The sequence below is a fragment of the Chelonoidis abingdonii genome, chromosome 3 (genome assembly GCF_003597395.2).
Source record: "Chelonoidis abingdonii isolate Lonesome George chromosome 3, CheloAbing_2.0, whole genome shotgun sequence".
NCBI classification, from domain to species: domain Eukaryota; kingdom Metazoa; phylum Chordata; order Testudines; family Testudinidae; genus Chelonoidis; species Chelonoidis abingdonii.
The window spans coordinates 114,663,293-114,678,470 of NC_133771.1; the positions used below are offsets into that span (position 1 = coordinate 114,663,293).

Sequence of the window (15,178 nt, forward strand, 5' to 3'; positions counted from 1 at the left end):
GGCCAGAGTAGCGCAGCTCCCTTCGACTGCTCGCTGTATGAGGAAGGATAGGGAGAGGGGCCTGCTGCTGCTGGTCTGCCTGCTATTCCTGCCGAGCGCTGGCCTCGCTGCTGCTGCTGCTGCTGCTGCTACGTACGCTGCTGCTGTTCCTGCTGCTGCTCCCCTGGCTGGGCCTAGACACACACCGCCCCTCCCTGCTATGCTCACTGGCTGGCTAGTAGATCTCGCCCCTCCCCCCGGTTCCTGCTGGTACTCCATTACAGCCCTTGAAGGGAGGGGGGCTGCTGGCCTGCTTCCCAGAGAGGGGGGAGTGAGGGACCCCGGCTCTTGTTGCTGGAGGACACCTGTGAGCGTGGGTCCCTTATGCCTGGACACCAGACACCACCACCCTGGAGCTGCTGGGCTGGTGTGGCAGTTGCTGGGAGCTGTTGGAGCCCGGAGGAGGTGAAGGAGGAGAGAGGGACTGCCCGCTGCTGGAGACCGTGGTGAAGACCACGGTGGAGGTGTAGTCCTGGACTGAGTGTTTTTCGACCTGGTGCTCTTGTGGGTGGGGTTTGACTGTGTTGTTGGGCACGGGGGTGTGGCGTGAGCCTGTCCTCCGGTCATCTTTTCCCTATTTCGCCCCACACCATCGTCTGCCCCCTCCACCACCCCGCTGGCTGTTTTCCTCGCCTGGACTCTGCCTCTGGGACTCGGAGCTGCTCACTGACGCCACACGGCCCACTTCCATCCGTTGGCTGCAGCAGAGCAGCCTCATATATGACTTTGCGGCAAGCACTTGTGGCGCACCACCTCCCCGCCCTTTGACTAGCCCTTCCTTTTTGGTCTGCCCATCCTATTTCCCTCTGAAGGCCCTGCTAGTTCTTCTGCCCCAGCCTGTCAGCCTATCTCCCATAGTCCTCCACTTTCCGCCTCCGCATGCGAACTGGAGACGCCGGTACAAGGGGACGCGCGGGCTCTGCCCTCACCTGCCCTGGTTCCCAGCTCGGCCCTTCCCACTCTGTGGCTCCCCCTGCTCTAGTGGTCCGCCCCGCCATGACCACCGACGCCACTAACAACATAGCTGACCCCCTCGTCATCTCGTAGTCACAAATCCCCAGATTGCCCCCTCGGCGCCGCGCCCCCATGCACTTGTACCACTTCCAACCATTGGAGTGTTTGTTCGTTGTTGGTTCTTGCTCCTCCCCTCTGTTCATTGCACCCACGCCTCTGCATTGTCCCCCTGATCCCAGTGCAACTGGGAGGAGCCAGAGTCCGTCTGCGGTCGGTGCCTGGAACCCTCCGCCGCTAGGTGAACGTGGGTGCTCCCCAACGCCCCTTTAGCCTTTCCTTCTGGCACCCTACCTCCGCGGCTGCGCAGCCTAGCTGGGGAGGGGTGGTCACCTCCTTCTCCTTCCCCCCTTCCGGTTTGTCCCCTCCCCGCTCTCGTTATGCGGAGGACACGGCAGGGGAGACCCCACGCGTGCTCCACTGCCCTCCTCCACCTGCTCCCCATGTCACCCCAGCCTCTACCCTCGACGGCCGCTGCCGATCACCTACCTCGCCCCCTGCTGCGGGCACTGGCAGCGCGAGTACCGGGAGACCTCGCGCTGCTACGTCTCCTTCCGATTCGGGGGAGCCCCCCAGCCGGGATAAAGGTCGGGGGTGGAGAAGGGAGGCCCGCTAAAAAGGCCAGCCTCCAATGGCGGATACTGCCCACTGCAGCAGCCTGCTGCCCGGCTGCGGCATTCCCTCCCGCTATTCCCTCCACCGAGCTCTGCGGTGTCCCTCCGGCCCCGCAGGGCGTAACGCCCAGTGGCGGTGGCCCCCCGCCTGCCACTGCTCCTCCGACGCACCGCTTCCACACCATCTAACAGCGGCCGGGACTCTTTCCCGACCTTGACCAGGAGCAAGCGTCCGTTGCCTCCTGGTGCCCGCTCGCCACGTGGAACGCTACGTGCGGAGGTGCGAAGGGTGGTGGGCCCACGGGCATCGTGGCGGCCTCCAAGATGTACCGGGAAGGTTGGGTCTTCGTCCTCGCATTGGAGGCCGCCGCACAGGACGCGGTATGAGACTGACCTGCTAGTGGGGGCGTGTCGTCCCCCGATGCGCTGAAGACCTGGGGGCCGCTTGGTCCGACATACGTCCTCCCTTCCTGCCATGCCGCCCTGTTCCTGCCCTTTGCCCGGGGCGCCCCCTCTCTGTCTAGCCCTCTCCCCTGGCTGGCACGGACCCCGCCCTCCGTCACGTCCTCTCATGTCCGCGGCAAGTGCACTACAACTGCCGCAGCCGGCGGTGGCGGGAGGCATCGAGGGTCCTTCTGGTCCCTTATCCTACTAAGGGCCACTACCGGTGCACTATTCGACAGGGGGAACCCGGTGCACCATCTGCCGGGCGATGGGCACTCCGGAGGGATTGCCCCTTGGCCCAGCGATGCAGGAGCGCCGGACCCTAGCCCGGCACGGTGCCCGCCTGTCTCAACGCAACCGGTGTCACTAGCTGTGGCAGAAGGGTGGTCACCCTCTGCTCAGTGCACCATCGGCTGTTGGAGGAGCGGCAGCACGCGGGATACGGCGGTGGCGTGGCAGCAGGGCCCATCCAGGCGAGAATCCTCTCACGTCTGCCGTCCACCACTGCCTCCCGGATTCCCTGAAGCCATTGCCTGCCCCGATCCGACCCCTGTAGCAGCCCCGATATGCATGGAGGGCTGGTCTTTAGTGCAGGGGAAGCGGGGCAAGCGGAATGGCTCGAGCCTCATACATCCCTTGATCGGAGGACCCGGAGACAGGAAGGGGTGGCACCGATCGACGGCCTTCCCGCCTTGCCCCCTGAATGACTCCATTCTGTGGTGCGCGGCGGGGGACGCGTGGAAGCCCGGGAGGGTACCGCCGCCTCTCCTCCGGTCCGTCCCAGTGGAAGGCCCCCAGGAGCCTCTCACCCGCTTCCCCTCAACGCTCGGCGAGTGCCAGAAGGTGGGTGTCGTCCCGGGTGCTAGCGAGAGGGCCCTGGGTGGTGGATGTTGATCTCCCTTCGCATCTATGAGGAGATCGAGGCCTGGGTCTGACCAGTCACGCAAGGAGACAACCCTCTGGACTGTAGGATATATCTTCCATCTTGAAATGGAGGCCATTCCCCGACTGGTAACATCTGGTCTCGGGCTGTGATTGGGCACACCTCTGGTCTAACGCGGAACGCGACCGATCCTGCTCGGAGGGAAGTTTCTCCTTTGACCTATTTAGCAATCTAATTCAAATATTTTTTGCTTGCCTTTGCGATGTGCCTTAATAGCCATTGACGCTGCCCAAATGCAGGATAATGTAGCTGATTGCAAAATGTAACTGCAAATCATATGGCTTTGTACACCTATATGTGTGGAAAGATTACTCAGAGAGTAAACATGTAATTCGCACTGTGCATAGGAGGGAGAAGGAGATAAGTAAAAGAGGGAGGTGAAGCTCGGAAAAGGGCTTTTTTTCACCCCCAGTTATCCTGCAAACCTGTGTCGAGCTTCCCTTCATCTGCCACGGCCTGATCTGGGCGACCTCACGCGGTCCCCCCTTCCGAGTTCTCCCCCTACGCTGCTCTCTGCTCCACCCGGAGGGTCTGGATCCTCCATCGACCTGGCTGCGGGTGCACCCTGTTGCTGGCCGCCGAGCACCGTTGGGCGACGGCCATGCCCCCTGCGGACCGTTCCCAGGGGCGTGTCCTTCTGGATGTGGAGGACACCGCACCCCTCCTAGGGGGGACCCCATTGATACGCTATGTCTGGGATGCCGAGGCTGCCAACGTGCCGAGCAGTGGCAGCGCCCAGATCATAGGGGTCGCTTCCCAACTATCCCAGCTCCCCTGAACCTGCCAGGAGACCACCGGGAGCGAGGAGCCGCCTCTGCCCCTTCCAGATTCTCTCCTGACCCCCCCTACTCCTGTAGCCCTGTCCCTTGTCCCCCAACCTCCTGTGAGCCAGTGCCGCCCCTGGGAATACCCCCCAGGGTGGGACCAGGATCTCCTTCTCAACCTCCTCTTGGCCCTGGCCAAACTAGCCATCTACAGCACCAGGGAGAGGAGGTTGGCTGATGGGATTTCTTGCGACTGTGGGGCCTATTTCCGCTCCTCTGTCCATTCACGCATCCCAGTGGAGTTCCTCTAGGCGGCGTCCACTGGCTCCCTTGATGCCTTCGAGGAGCAGTGGGCATTGTCTGGGGTTCTCTGCTCAGTGTCCCCATCGGGTTCCCTTCATTTAGCCCTGTGACCTCACTCCCGCTCCTGCTTTTTTCATTAGTTTTCCCCCGGAATTACTTGGTGTGCTAGACCTGTGGATCCTCCCCTTAGGCTGGGGGGAGGTCCTTTAGAAGGAGGCGGGCTTCGCCCGCCCACCCCTGGGATGCCAATAGGACCAGACCCCTGTACCACACTGGTCTGCGTCTGTCACACCACCTACTTACCCTGTACTGAAACACAATCCCACACATCCTGTTTAGGGTCAAAACATCTGTTCCTGGGGCTTGACTTTATTAAACAAGTTGATTTTAATGCTTAAAAAATCATCACCTACAAAAGTGTATTCACATCCAGCACCTACCATGCAGGGCACTGCTACTGACTTTTAAGACTTGCTTTCTGTGGTTAAACTTGAGAATAAAATTTGTTCAGAAGTAATACATGTCATGACAATCTCACTGACAGTGATGCCAATGGGAGTTTTGCCATTGACATCAAGAAGAATGGGTTCAATTAACCGTTTTATAAATACTATATTCAAAACTGTGCCCCCTAAAATAGTGCCTTTCCCTGAAGTACCAGAGGAAAAAAAAATTAAAAATAAATTCTCTTAGCTGAATATGTTAAAAAATACACTTCTGTTCATTTACCCATGAGAACACAAATGCTGAGAATTAGAAACACTTACCTGAGTGTGCCTGCTCTCAGCTACATGGATGCAATTCCTATTAAGCAGAGAGCAGAATTTTGTCTGTCTTCATTTTAAAGGCTGTGCTTTCTCTACAGTCCTTATGCTTTTACTTATATAGTCATGATTTCCCATTACATAGCTCCAGTGTTTCTTTGATTAGTGGTATGGGGTTATTTTGCTTTAAATTCTACATTAGCTTTGCAACATCTCATGTTAATTTAGTAAGAAGGAATAAAAGGAGAGGAACACAGATTTTATGGCAATTTTCTTTAACTATATCAAATCAACAATTTTCCCAACTGCATAACAGTAAAGTCAGTGTGCAATCCTGTAAAGCAGAGATGAAAAAAACCTACAGTAGTAGGTGCTAAAGTCAACCCTTTTGTGAGGGAAAGAGTATTCCCTATGGTATCTTTCCTAGTGCTTGTGCTTCTTCAGAGATTGGGTTTCTATCAGCTCCCTTGGGAGACTATTCCAGACACACACGGGTCTCACATTTCCCAGCACAGTGCACCAAAAAAAGTTGGTTTAAATTCAGTGAGGGGAACATCAGTGTTTTCCTGGGCACCTGGCTCCCACCATGGCTTTTCTTGCATGAGGAGTGTGTGCAGATGTCTGATTGTCAGCTCCTGAGGGCAGAGACTGTGTTTCTTTGGTAACTTGTGCAGTACATAGAACACAGTTGAAAAAAATAATGAGATGTTGAAACTAAATGTAAAGCACCTAAAGACCCCAGCCAAGATCACGGCCCCATTCTGTGCACTACAAACATAGAGTGAGCCCCAAGAAGCTTACATTCTTAACAGGTAAGACTGACAAAGGGTGGCAAAGGAAGCAGCGGTAGGGAATTTATTTACCAGTGGTCACACAACCTGTCTGCACCAGAGCCAAGAATAGACTACAGAGCTCCTGACACCCAGTCCCCTATCCGCTAGATCACACTGCCATTCTAATTAACTTTGTTAGTCAGTGTACCCCGTTTCCTCATTGGTCACATTTTTTGGTCTCGGAAGGAAAAATATTCATGAAGTCACAAAGCGCAGGCACATTAAACAAGTCCCTCTGAGGGGCTAAATGCCTCTTAAGAAGATATTGAGGGGAGTTCAGAGCAGTTGGGGCCTTGCAATACTTGGCCATAGGAATAAATATGTATATTAGTATCTATCCTAATATTGATATTGAGATATCATTAGTAACCTGGAGTTGTAAATGGCCAGGGTTCATTCAGCAAATTCCATTTGCTTCTTCAATTAAACTAGATAAAATAATATGAGGGCTTTATTTCTACCTGGGCACCAAATACTTGATGTGCCAATTTTAACTGACATCTGTTTTCCCCAATGATACCTTCCAGTTATGATGACCTATATGAGCTCTTGCATCACTTTTCCCTGTTTGTCCTTGTACACTACTTTGGTTTATTTTGCCCACTTTAAAATGACTACTGCACTTTATCAATTCTTAATTCCCTTCTTAGGAGTTATTCTCTTCTAAATATAGTCTAGCCATAAAGTTGCCACTCTCAAGAGGAAATATACAAGCATATTAACAGCAGCAATGCCCTCATCCTTTCACTCAAATTGCATAAAGAGTTTAGTATGATCCAATCAGCACAAGAACACATTTCAAATTAGAATTTTAATAGGTAAGCATTAGATACAGGCTTATCATGTCATTATGCAGCTGGAAAAATTGAATACTTTGAAACCTTTGCTTTCGTGTTGCTGTAGCCTTTTGCAATGGGCTCTTTATTACTTAAATGTCTGGTGCTTACTAATTGCATTTGACAGGCAGGACTTTCAATTAGTGTTACCTAGTAGAGTGGCTTTCAATAGGGAGGCAGGAATCAGTGCTCTGGGGACAATGTGACAAGTGGGTATGTTACAGATTATGTACAGTGGGCTACAACCCTCGGGAATCCTTCGTGCCATTTACTAATACATTTTTGACAGGCTGGTTTCATCTATCTAATCTATTTATGTAATCCACCTACTGTATGCCCGCATCACACTGTATCTCAGTGTCTCATCAGTGTTTAAAAATAGAAGCATTAGTCTGGAACCATCATGTATGTAGCACTACGATTTCTTTGCTATTGGCAGCTCTTTGATGTTGACGATATCCACTGAATACTAAATTACTGACTTTCTTGTCCAAAAAGACATGGAACACAACGTAGTACAAACTTGTACGTCAGATCTGCACAACATGGGGGTATTCCTGGCTGGCTCCTGTTGCCAAACAGTGGATGCCCTGAAGTATAGAATTCAATTAGCCTTTGCCTGCAACAATTACAAATGTAATCACTGTAAGGAGTGAGGAGCCCCTTTCACATGGGTTACCCACAGAGGTGGAAGTAAGCCGGTGCGCCGTACCGGGGCGGATCAGCTTCCCCTGGCAGCTATTTAAAGGGCCTGGGGCCCCCAGCAGCTGGAGCCCCAGGCCCTTTAAATTGCCACCAGAGCCCTACTGCTGGAGCCCTGGGGAAGCGGCAGCGGGGCTCAGGGGGCGATATAAAGGGCACAGGGCGCCTGCTGCAGCTACTGCTCCAGGCCCTTTAAATCGTCCCCGGAGCCCTGGAGTAGTGGCGGCGGGGCTCCGGTGGCTATTTAAAGGATCCAGGGCTATGGCAGCTGCTACTGTCCGGGGATGATTTAAAGGGTCCATGGCTCCTGTAGCTGCTACCCCCCCAGGCCCTTTAAATCATGCCTGGGGCCTGCTGGAGCCCTGGGGTAGCAGTGATGGGCTCCAGCAGCTATTTAAAGGGTCCGGGGCTGAAACAGCCACTACTGCCCTGGCCCAATAGCTGCCAGAGCCCCACCGCCACCTCCCCAGGGCTCCAGGGATGATTTAAAGGGTCTGGAGCTACCAGCTGCTGCTACCACAGCCCCAGCCCCAGGCCCTTTAAATCCTGATTTAAAGCACCCAGGTATTTAAAGGCCCTACCTCTTCCCGTAGAGGTTACGCCTCTTCCGATTGAGACCTCGCTCCCTCCTAAGGACTCCAGAGTATCGATAAGTCCTTTAAGTTACTTTCACCCCTGGCTACCCAGATCTTGGGGCCAGGCACATAGTAGGAACCTGGGCTACTTGCCTGCTCCCTCCCTCCCCAGAGTTAGTGGTCAGCAAGAGGCAGAGAATGAGTTGGGGAGCAGCAAAGAATTGACCCACTTCCCTTACTCACCTGACACAATAGCTAAGCCAGCATGAACAGGGTGTAATTTACTGCTGGTATAGGCCAGTGGTAAATAACTACCTCCTAAGAGCAAATAGGAAGAAGAAGAGGAATCAGGAGTCAGGTGTGAGTTATTCCCACGCAGAGTCTCCCCAGGGCACCACTGCTTGCTCAAGACTGTGCCTAAAGTCACATTCTAACCTTTAGCGTATGTCCCTAGCTGAATTGCATTTTGACATATTATTGTGCTCCGTGAGTAGGATGGGCATCATCAACACCCTTTAGTTCACAAGGTCAGGCACATAGATACAAAACCCATTCTTGTTCCAGTCAGACCATGGGAAACTAAAAACAAACAATTATGGTTCTAATGGCTATTGTCCGCTCTTAAGTACAAATAACGAATGTGCGCAAAACACATGAGAAAATGCCCACTTATGGAAGTGCCATAAGGCTTTTATTTAACATTGGGCTATAGTTTCATCCAGTATCTAACTGGTGACATACATTATTTCAAAACAGAAATCAGAAATAAAGTGATGATCAAATACATACATTTAAAATAACTTCCAGTAGCTTCTTCACATCTGAGGGGTAAAAGATAAAGCAAAATATATTATGATGGACATTCTCCGTGAACAGTGCCCAGCATATTGTAACAGGGAGATCGCTAACAAGTCTCCAGTAGTAGGACTTTCTTATAATTAAGGTCATGTGTCTCTTAACACCTCTTTATCACGGAATAAATCTCTATATAGACAAATAATTTTTCTAAAAATAACTGGAAAAGGGATTTAGTTCAGCCACCTGCCTCTAGAAATTAGTTTTTTAATTTTTGTATCCTTAACAAGCAATTCTCCCACCAAATCAGACCCTCAGTGGAGGAATTTCTCCACTTCCTCCCCTCAAGGTCATGAGTTGCAGCACCTATTTTTGGCTGAATGGGGCTTGTTTGGACTCTGGAGGCTAGTGATGCCCTTCCTAGTTTAGGTAATGGAACAGCGACGTCTGAGCAGCAGGGGAAGCACTTGTCTTCCACAGAAGCAAGAGACGGCTGCTATTGCAGAACTTCCAGGCAACACTAAGTAGGGGAATGAGACGGACACTGCACCTCGGACTCTAAACTCAGCAGCACAGCCTGCATATAGGCTCACCAGGCCACCTCCCACATCTTCTGCTTTAACTCAATTATCTTTATTATTATTTATTTTGTGGTAGCACCAAGAGGCCTTAATCAAGGATCGTGGCTCTGCGTCAGGCACTGTACAGATGAGGAAAACAAAAACAGTCCCTGCCCCAGAAATCTTACTCTAGGATAATCTAATAAACCAGGAGTTCTGCCTTGCAGTAGATTAAATATGCCTAAGTGGAACTTTTCCCCACCTTTCTGCACAGCATCTACAATACCCTCAGCACCATAACAAAGTACAGCAGTAAATTTTACTAAATCACATTAACTATAAACCTAAACGCAAGAGAAAGGGCAGCACTTGCCTAATGAACTGAATTTAACTTGCTGTTTGTTACAGAAACACAACTGCATAAATCAATTTCCTTCTTCTGTTTCTCAGTCAGACCATTTCATTAGAAACATCTTCATAAACACACCAAAACAGAAGGCTCTACCTGAAACGGTCAGACAACCCTGACTATCCAAGCCAGAAAAAAACGAAACCCCCACACCATTGACTTTTATTTCTTTACATAGCCCTTCCGCATTGCTCCACCTTCTTCCTACCACAGTCTTGCCATCTCACATGGTTGTATCTTGTGATATTTGTCCCAGCTCCTAGAGTCACATGAGTACATGAGAATCTCAGCTTTTGTTTTGCAAAGTAAGTTCCTAACCCACCTGGTTGCAGAGAAAAGTTTGAAAACAAGAACCCCAAAGGCTAAAAAACAGAAGGCAAATAAAAAGAGACTAAATTAATTATTGTTTTGAAATCTCATGGTTTTTCACACACTCTCTCACTCACACACATGAATTTGGGTGGTCTGACTATGAATTTTGAATGCCTGGGGTTGGCAACACTGCAAGGAATCTCTCCCCTCTTCCAATCAGCTTTCCAACCACTAAGATTTGCATGAGTAGCGAAGATGGCCAAATTTCTGATAGAAATCATCTTCAGCACGAGCTAGAGCTTCCTCATCTATGTAGACAGCAGGTCTCCTGGAGGCCACGAAGTACTGCACTTTCCTTAGGTTCCATCCCATCACATACTTTAACCAGCCACAGACTGCGGCTGTAGACCTGCCAACACCAGCATTGCAATGTACGTAGACGATGTGTCCATTCTCTAGCAGCCCGTGCAGGAGACAGACAGCCTGAGGCAACATCTGTATTCTTCCTAGAATTAAAAACAGGGCACATTCCCATGAGCACAAGAAAGGGAGGATCACTGTTAACACTATATTTCTCTATTCTGCCGTACTGTGAAATCATAGTGCAGGCAAAGAGAAATCTATTAAAGCTAGTTACTTTTCTTTTTCTGGTAGAAGAATATAAATGTCTACATAGGTTTTCTGCACTGTCAGAAATTAAATACCCTTTTGCACAGGCTAGGCCTAAGATTTCCAAAAGCGACTAGCGATTTTGGGTGTCCACACTGAGATGCCTTACAGAGGCTTGATTTTAAAGGGTGGACACGAAGCACTTCCTAAAAATCAGGCCCCATCTGGTTGGGTACCCAAAATCACCAATCTCTGTTGTAAATCATGGCCTACATGTGAAACTATAGTGTCAGTTTTCCCAAATGACCTTCAACCCTCACATTTTGCTAAGTAATAGGTCCAGGTAATACAAAAGTCCATATAACTTGGACCCAGGACCTTCTTTGGAAACAAATGGTGATCTGCAGTAAAACGTGTTTATAAATCAGTGGTTCTCAGTCTTTCCAGACTACCGTACTTCTTTCAGGAATCTGATTTGTCTTGCGTATCCCCAAGTTTCATCTCACTTAAAAACTACTTCCTTACAAAATTAGACAAAAATACAGAAGTGGCACAGCACACTATTACTGAAATATTGCTTACTTTCTCATTTTTACCATATAATTATAAAATAAATTGTTTGGAATATAAATATTGTACATACATTTCAGTGTGATACTTGTGCTGATTTTTCATTTATGAGCCTTGTCTGAAGTCTGAGCCCCACCACCCTGGGCTGATGCATGTAACTTAGCTTTGCAGGGGTCTCCTGTGGCATGAGACTCCAGGCAATTGCCTTGGTTGCCACCCCCCTAACGCTGGCCCTGCACTTGCAACACCCTCTAAACCTGTCCCATGACCCCCTGGGGGTTGCAACCCCCTGGTTGAGAAACACTGATCTAGATGAGTTGAGTACCCCCTGGAAGACCTCTGCATACCACACAGATACACATATCCCTGGTTGAGAACCACCATAGGTTACTTTTATATGGCCCACTGCCTAGTACAGACTGAGTTGAGGCAACCAATTTTATTTCACAGACCACCATAGATTATGTTAAAACAGTAGAGCCAGAAGTGAAATGCTTTTGTCATACAGTGTTTGCGAAGCCATCCAGATTCCCTTTCATTTCTTGTCTCATTCAAAGACTAATAAAAAAAATAACAACTTATATGAGAAGTATAAATGTTTCAACCAATTTAGAGGCAGAATCAGTCCACAGAGTCATAAGGAAAATAGGTACTAACTTGATTTATGTAATAGTATGGTTACTTTAGATGAAATATACTTTAAATTCAGCTAATTAAGGTATTAAATTAATTTATTGCCAAAATGAATTCATTGCCAAAACAAAGATGGTGTTTGTCATCAGTTCAGATATGGATGCTGTATAGTATTTAATCTGAACACTGTTTCCTCCCATCCAAAAATCAACTTTTAACTGAGCTATAACTGTATTCTTATATGCCCAATTTAAAGTAAGAATGTGGAAAATACACTTTACATTTTATCCAAAATGATGGGGACAAGAGCATCTCCATAAACTCATGTCTCTGTCTCAATTTTAGAAATGTGCAAAATTATCAGCATTCACAAATCTCTCCTGCAAAAATGTTATACACCTCTAACCTGATATAACATGACCCGACATAACACAAATTCAGATATAATGAGGTAAAGCATTAGCAATCTACTGGAACATTCTGTGTAGAGCACTGACATACCTTTCATATCATGCTCAATTCTGAACATTAAGTAACAAAGAAATCCTCCTAATCACACACCTCTCTCTACTTATATATTTTTAGGGCCTATAAATGGCAAAACTCTTGCTGACAAATTGGAGTGTGTGTGTGTAGTGGGGGAGGTGTGGAATTGGTACTGTTGGAACCATGAGATTCTCATGACCCATTTTCTTCAACTATGTGCATATGCTGCCACCTCCCATAGCTCTATGTTGAGGATCACTAGGTCTTTAGGCATAGAGGACTAGATGGGATTTCCTTTAAAATTCATCAGCATAGCCCTTTAATTGTCCATCAAGCACATGGTTAAACAATATGAAATCTTTTCCCCTCAAGAGTTGAGAACTCCCAGCCCCATCAGTCCAAGGAGTGAGACTACAAGACTCAAACCCTCTCTTTTTTCCATGGCTTAGCTGAGCATTAACACCAAGCCAATCCATATTCTTGATTTCATTTTTCTTTCTAGTCTCCTGCCTCTCTTGATGCATATAACTGACATGACAGTTCTGTGTCTGTGACACCAATATTTCTCTGTATTAAAAATTATCCTGTATATTTTCTAGTGTGGCAAACCACTCAAGTTTTCCAACCTCCTGCTTGTACATGGTTTCTTATCACTTAATCTATTTTTATCAAGGAACCAAAGATTGTAACAGCCAAATAACATATCCTAATTTATGTTACAAGTTGGCATGCTATGCATACCCTATATGATTGCAAATTATTGTATGTGACAATACAGTGGCTCAATAGGCTGGCACACGATTGCAAAGAGAGAGTGGTGTACTAAAGGAGGCAGAGTAGGTTACCTAGCACTGCCTCTTTGGTTAAAACCAGCAGTTATGGCAATTTCAGAGTCTTGATGTACAAGCCAATTGTCATCAACCTGATGCATTTGCATTCGCACTAAGTGCTGAAAGAAAAGGTTTTCAAGCAGTCACCAATTTTTGGAGAGGATGGGGATGTACAGAGTGCGGAAGATATGTATCAGAAATTGTTTGGATGACCTCTCTGCATACGACAAAGTGTACAGAATTCATTAGGAACAACACAACAAATTTCCAATTACTATCACACTAATAATAAACAGAAGCTATTCGGAAAAAAACAACACTAAAGCAATGTAATCATGTCATTGAAAGGTTTTCTTATTACTTATCCAGCTGTAAGACAGGTTTGAATATTACCTTCAGTGCTCATGTCTGGCGTTGGCATCCAGACATAAGCAAGACCTTCCTCTTTATATAGTTTCATAAGGACCTCTGGCCTCATGGGTTCTGGATAGCGGTTGCAGCCCCAAGAATTCTGAACAACATCCCACTCAGTCTGGAAGTTCATTACAGCCGTAACACCCAGTTCGTGTTTTAGCTTGATGGTTACATGCTCCACTTGCCGAGGGCAACTTCCCAGCCAGATGTTTGGCAAAATCCTAGCATTGAAAAAAATTGTAGCATAGCTCATTAAGCACTTTCAGCAAAGGAACTCACCCCTGCACAAAACTCACATTTTCTGTCAGTTTAAAAGGCATTCCAGTTCAAAACCTGGACAGCACGTGAGATTCGTTGTTAAACACATCCATTTTGCGTCAAGTGATAAAAAGCTTCTTGTTTTATTACAATTTAAGCCATAATGTTGTATTTTAAGAACCAAACTCTAAATCCAGCGCACATGTCCAAATTCACTTCACCTGTGTAGACTGGAGTCCTAACAAAACCATGGCCTAATTAGTAGCACAGGTCCCAAAGACACCAGTCATTCAGTCCTGCAGCTGAAGCTTACTAACAGCGTTGATGACAATAAGGAAACCCAGAAGACTCACACATCTCTATATAGAAAGAAACCCAACAGGCTCACACAATTCAAATGTGGAATGTGACAGTAATAAACTGTAAGCCATGTAACTATTGTTGTTTTATAGCTACTGCCATCAAGTGGGCAAATCAGATCAGGTTAAGCCACCACCAGCCTGAGCCATATTTTCTGTGATAATCAAAAGAGTTTGGATTACTTCTTCCCCATGTGCCTCTGCAATTCTGGAGTCCAGCCAGGACTAGCTACAGAAATGTGAACTAGTTTGGGCTCCCCGGAAGCTGGAAGAACCAGAAATTCTGTGAGAAAACTCAAGAGGATTGGATAATTTGTATAAATAGACACACCTTTTGGTATTTAGCCAAACCAAACCTCCAAACCTTCTGTGGTTTTCCCATCACTAATGATCATAAAAACTATTATATGCCTTAGCAAGCTTTGGTACATAAACAAACTAAAGCACAGAAGTGGGTGCCTAATTTGCACATGCAATTAATGTGATTGCATCCCTAATAGAGTATTTACATGTTTAACTCATCAGCTACACACTTACCTGGTCTCTGGCACATACAAATATCCTATTTGCATAGGCAGGTACAGTAACCACACACACAAAGTAGGCACACAGTTGCACATGTAATTTTGCAAATCAGGCCCTTGGTTATTCACAGAAAAAAAAAAAATATGGCATCGGCTTCCATGACTCCTTTCAACCTATGATGAAAGTAAGTGTAGCCCACTGGTGAGTGTGTGTTACAAGTCCCACTTTGCACCAATCCATAGAGGATATGAATTGTTACAGCACCCACCTAAAGAGCCTTGGCCCTTTAGTTCAAGCTGTAGCCACTCATGCTTTCAGCTCTGTTTTCATCCCCAGTGTGTTGGCCAAGACTGCAGCTGTCACATAAGTGCTTCAGAAATGAAATAGGCCAATGATGTACAGCCCACAGCTTTTTGCAAATTCTAATCATTTGGGGCCAGACTGTGGAGTCCTTTCTCCCCCAAACGAGCATATATTCACATGAGTAGTATCATTAAATTCTCATGTGAATACCCACCCTTTAAATTTGATGGTGCTACCCCCAGGAATAAATGGTCACTAATAGGAGTAAAGGTTCTGCAAATAGGCCT

At 47.7% G+C, this 15,178-nt stretch overlaps 1 protein-coding gene across 1 annotated transcript in view; it reads right to left on the minus strand.

Moving 5' to 3' along the window:
• Positions 1 to 8,482: 8,482 nt before the first annotated feature.
• The window catches only part of EPM2A (EPM2A glucan phosphatase, laforin), a 54,710-nt gene continuing 48,014 nt past the window's right edge, over positions 8,483 to 15,178 (minus strand). The window contains 2 exon segments of the mRNA XM_032794667.1: positions 8,483 to 10,410; positions 13,426 to 13,667. Of these exon segments, the coding sequence (XP_032650558.1) occupies positions 10,136 to 10,410; positions 13,426 to 13,667 (517 nt within the window). The 3' untranslated portion in view covers positions 8,483 to 10,135.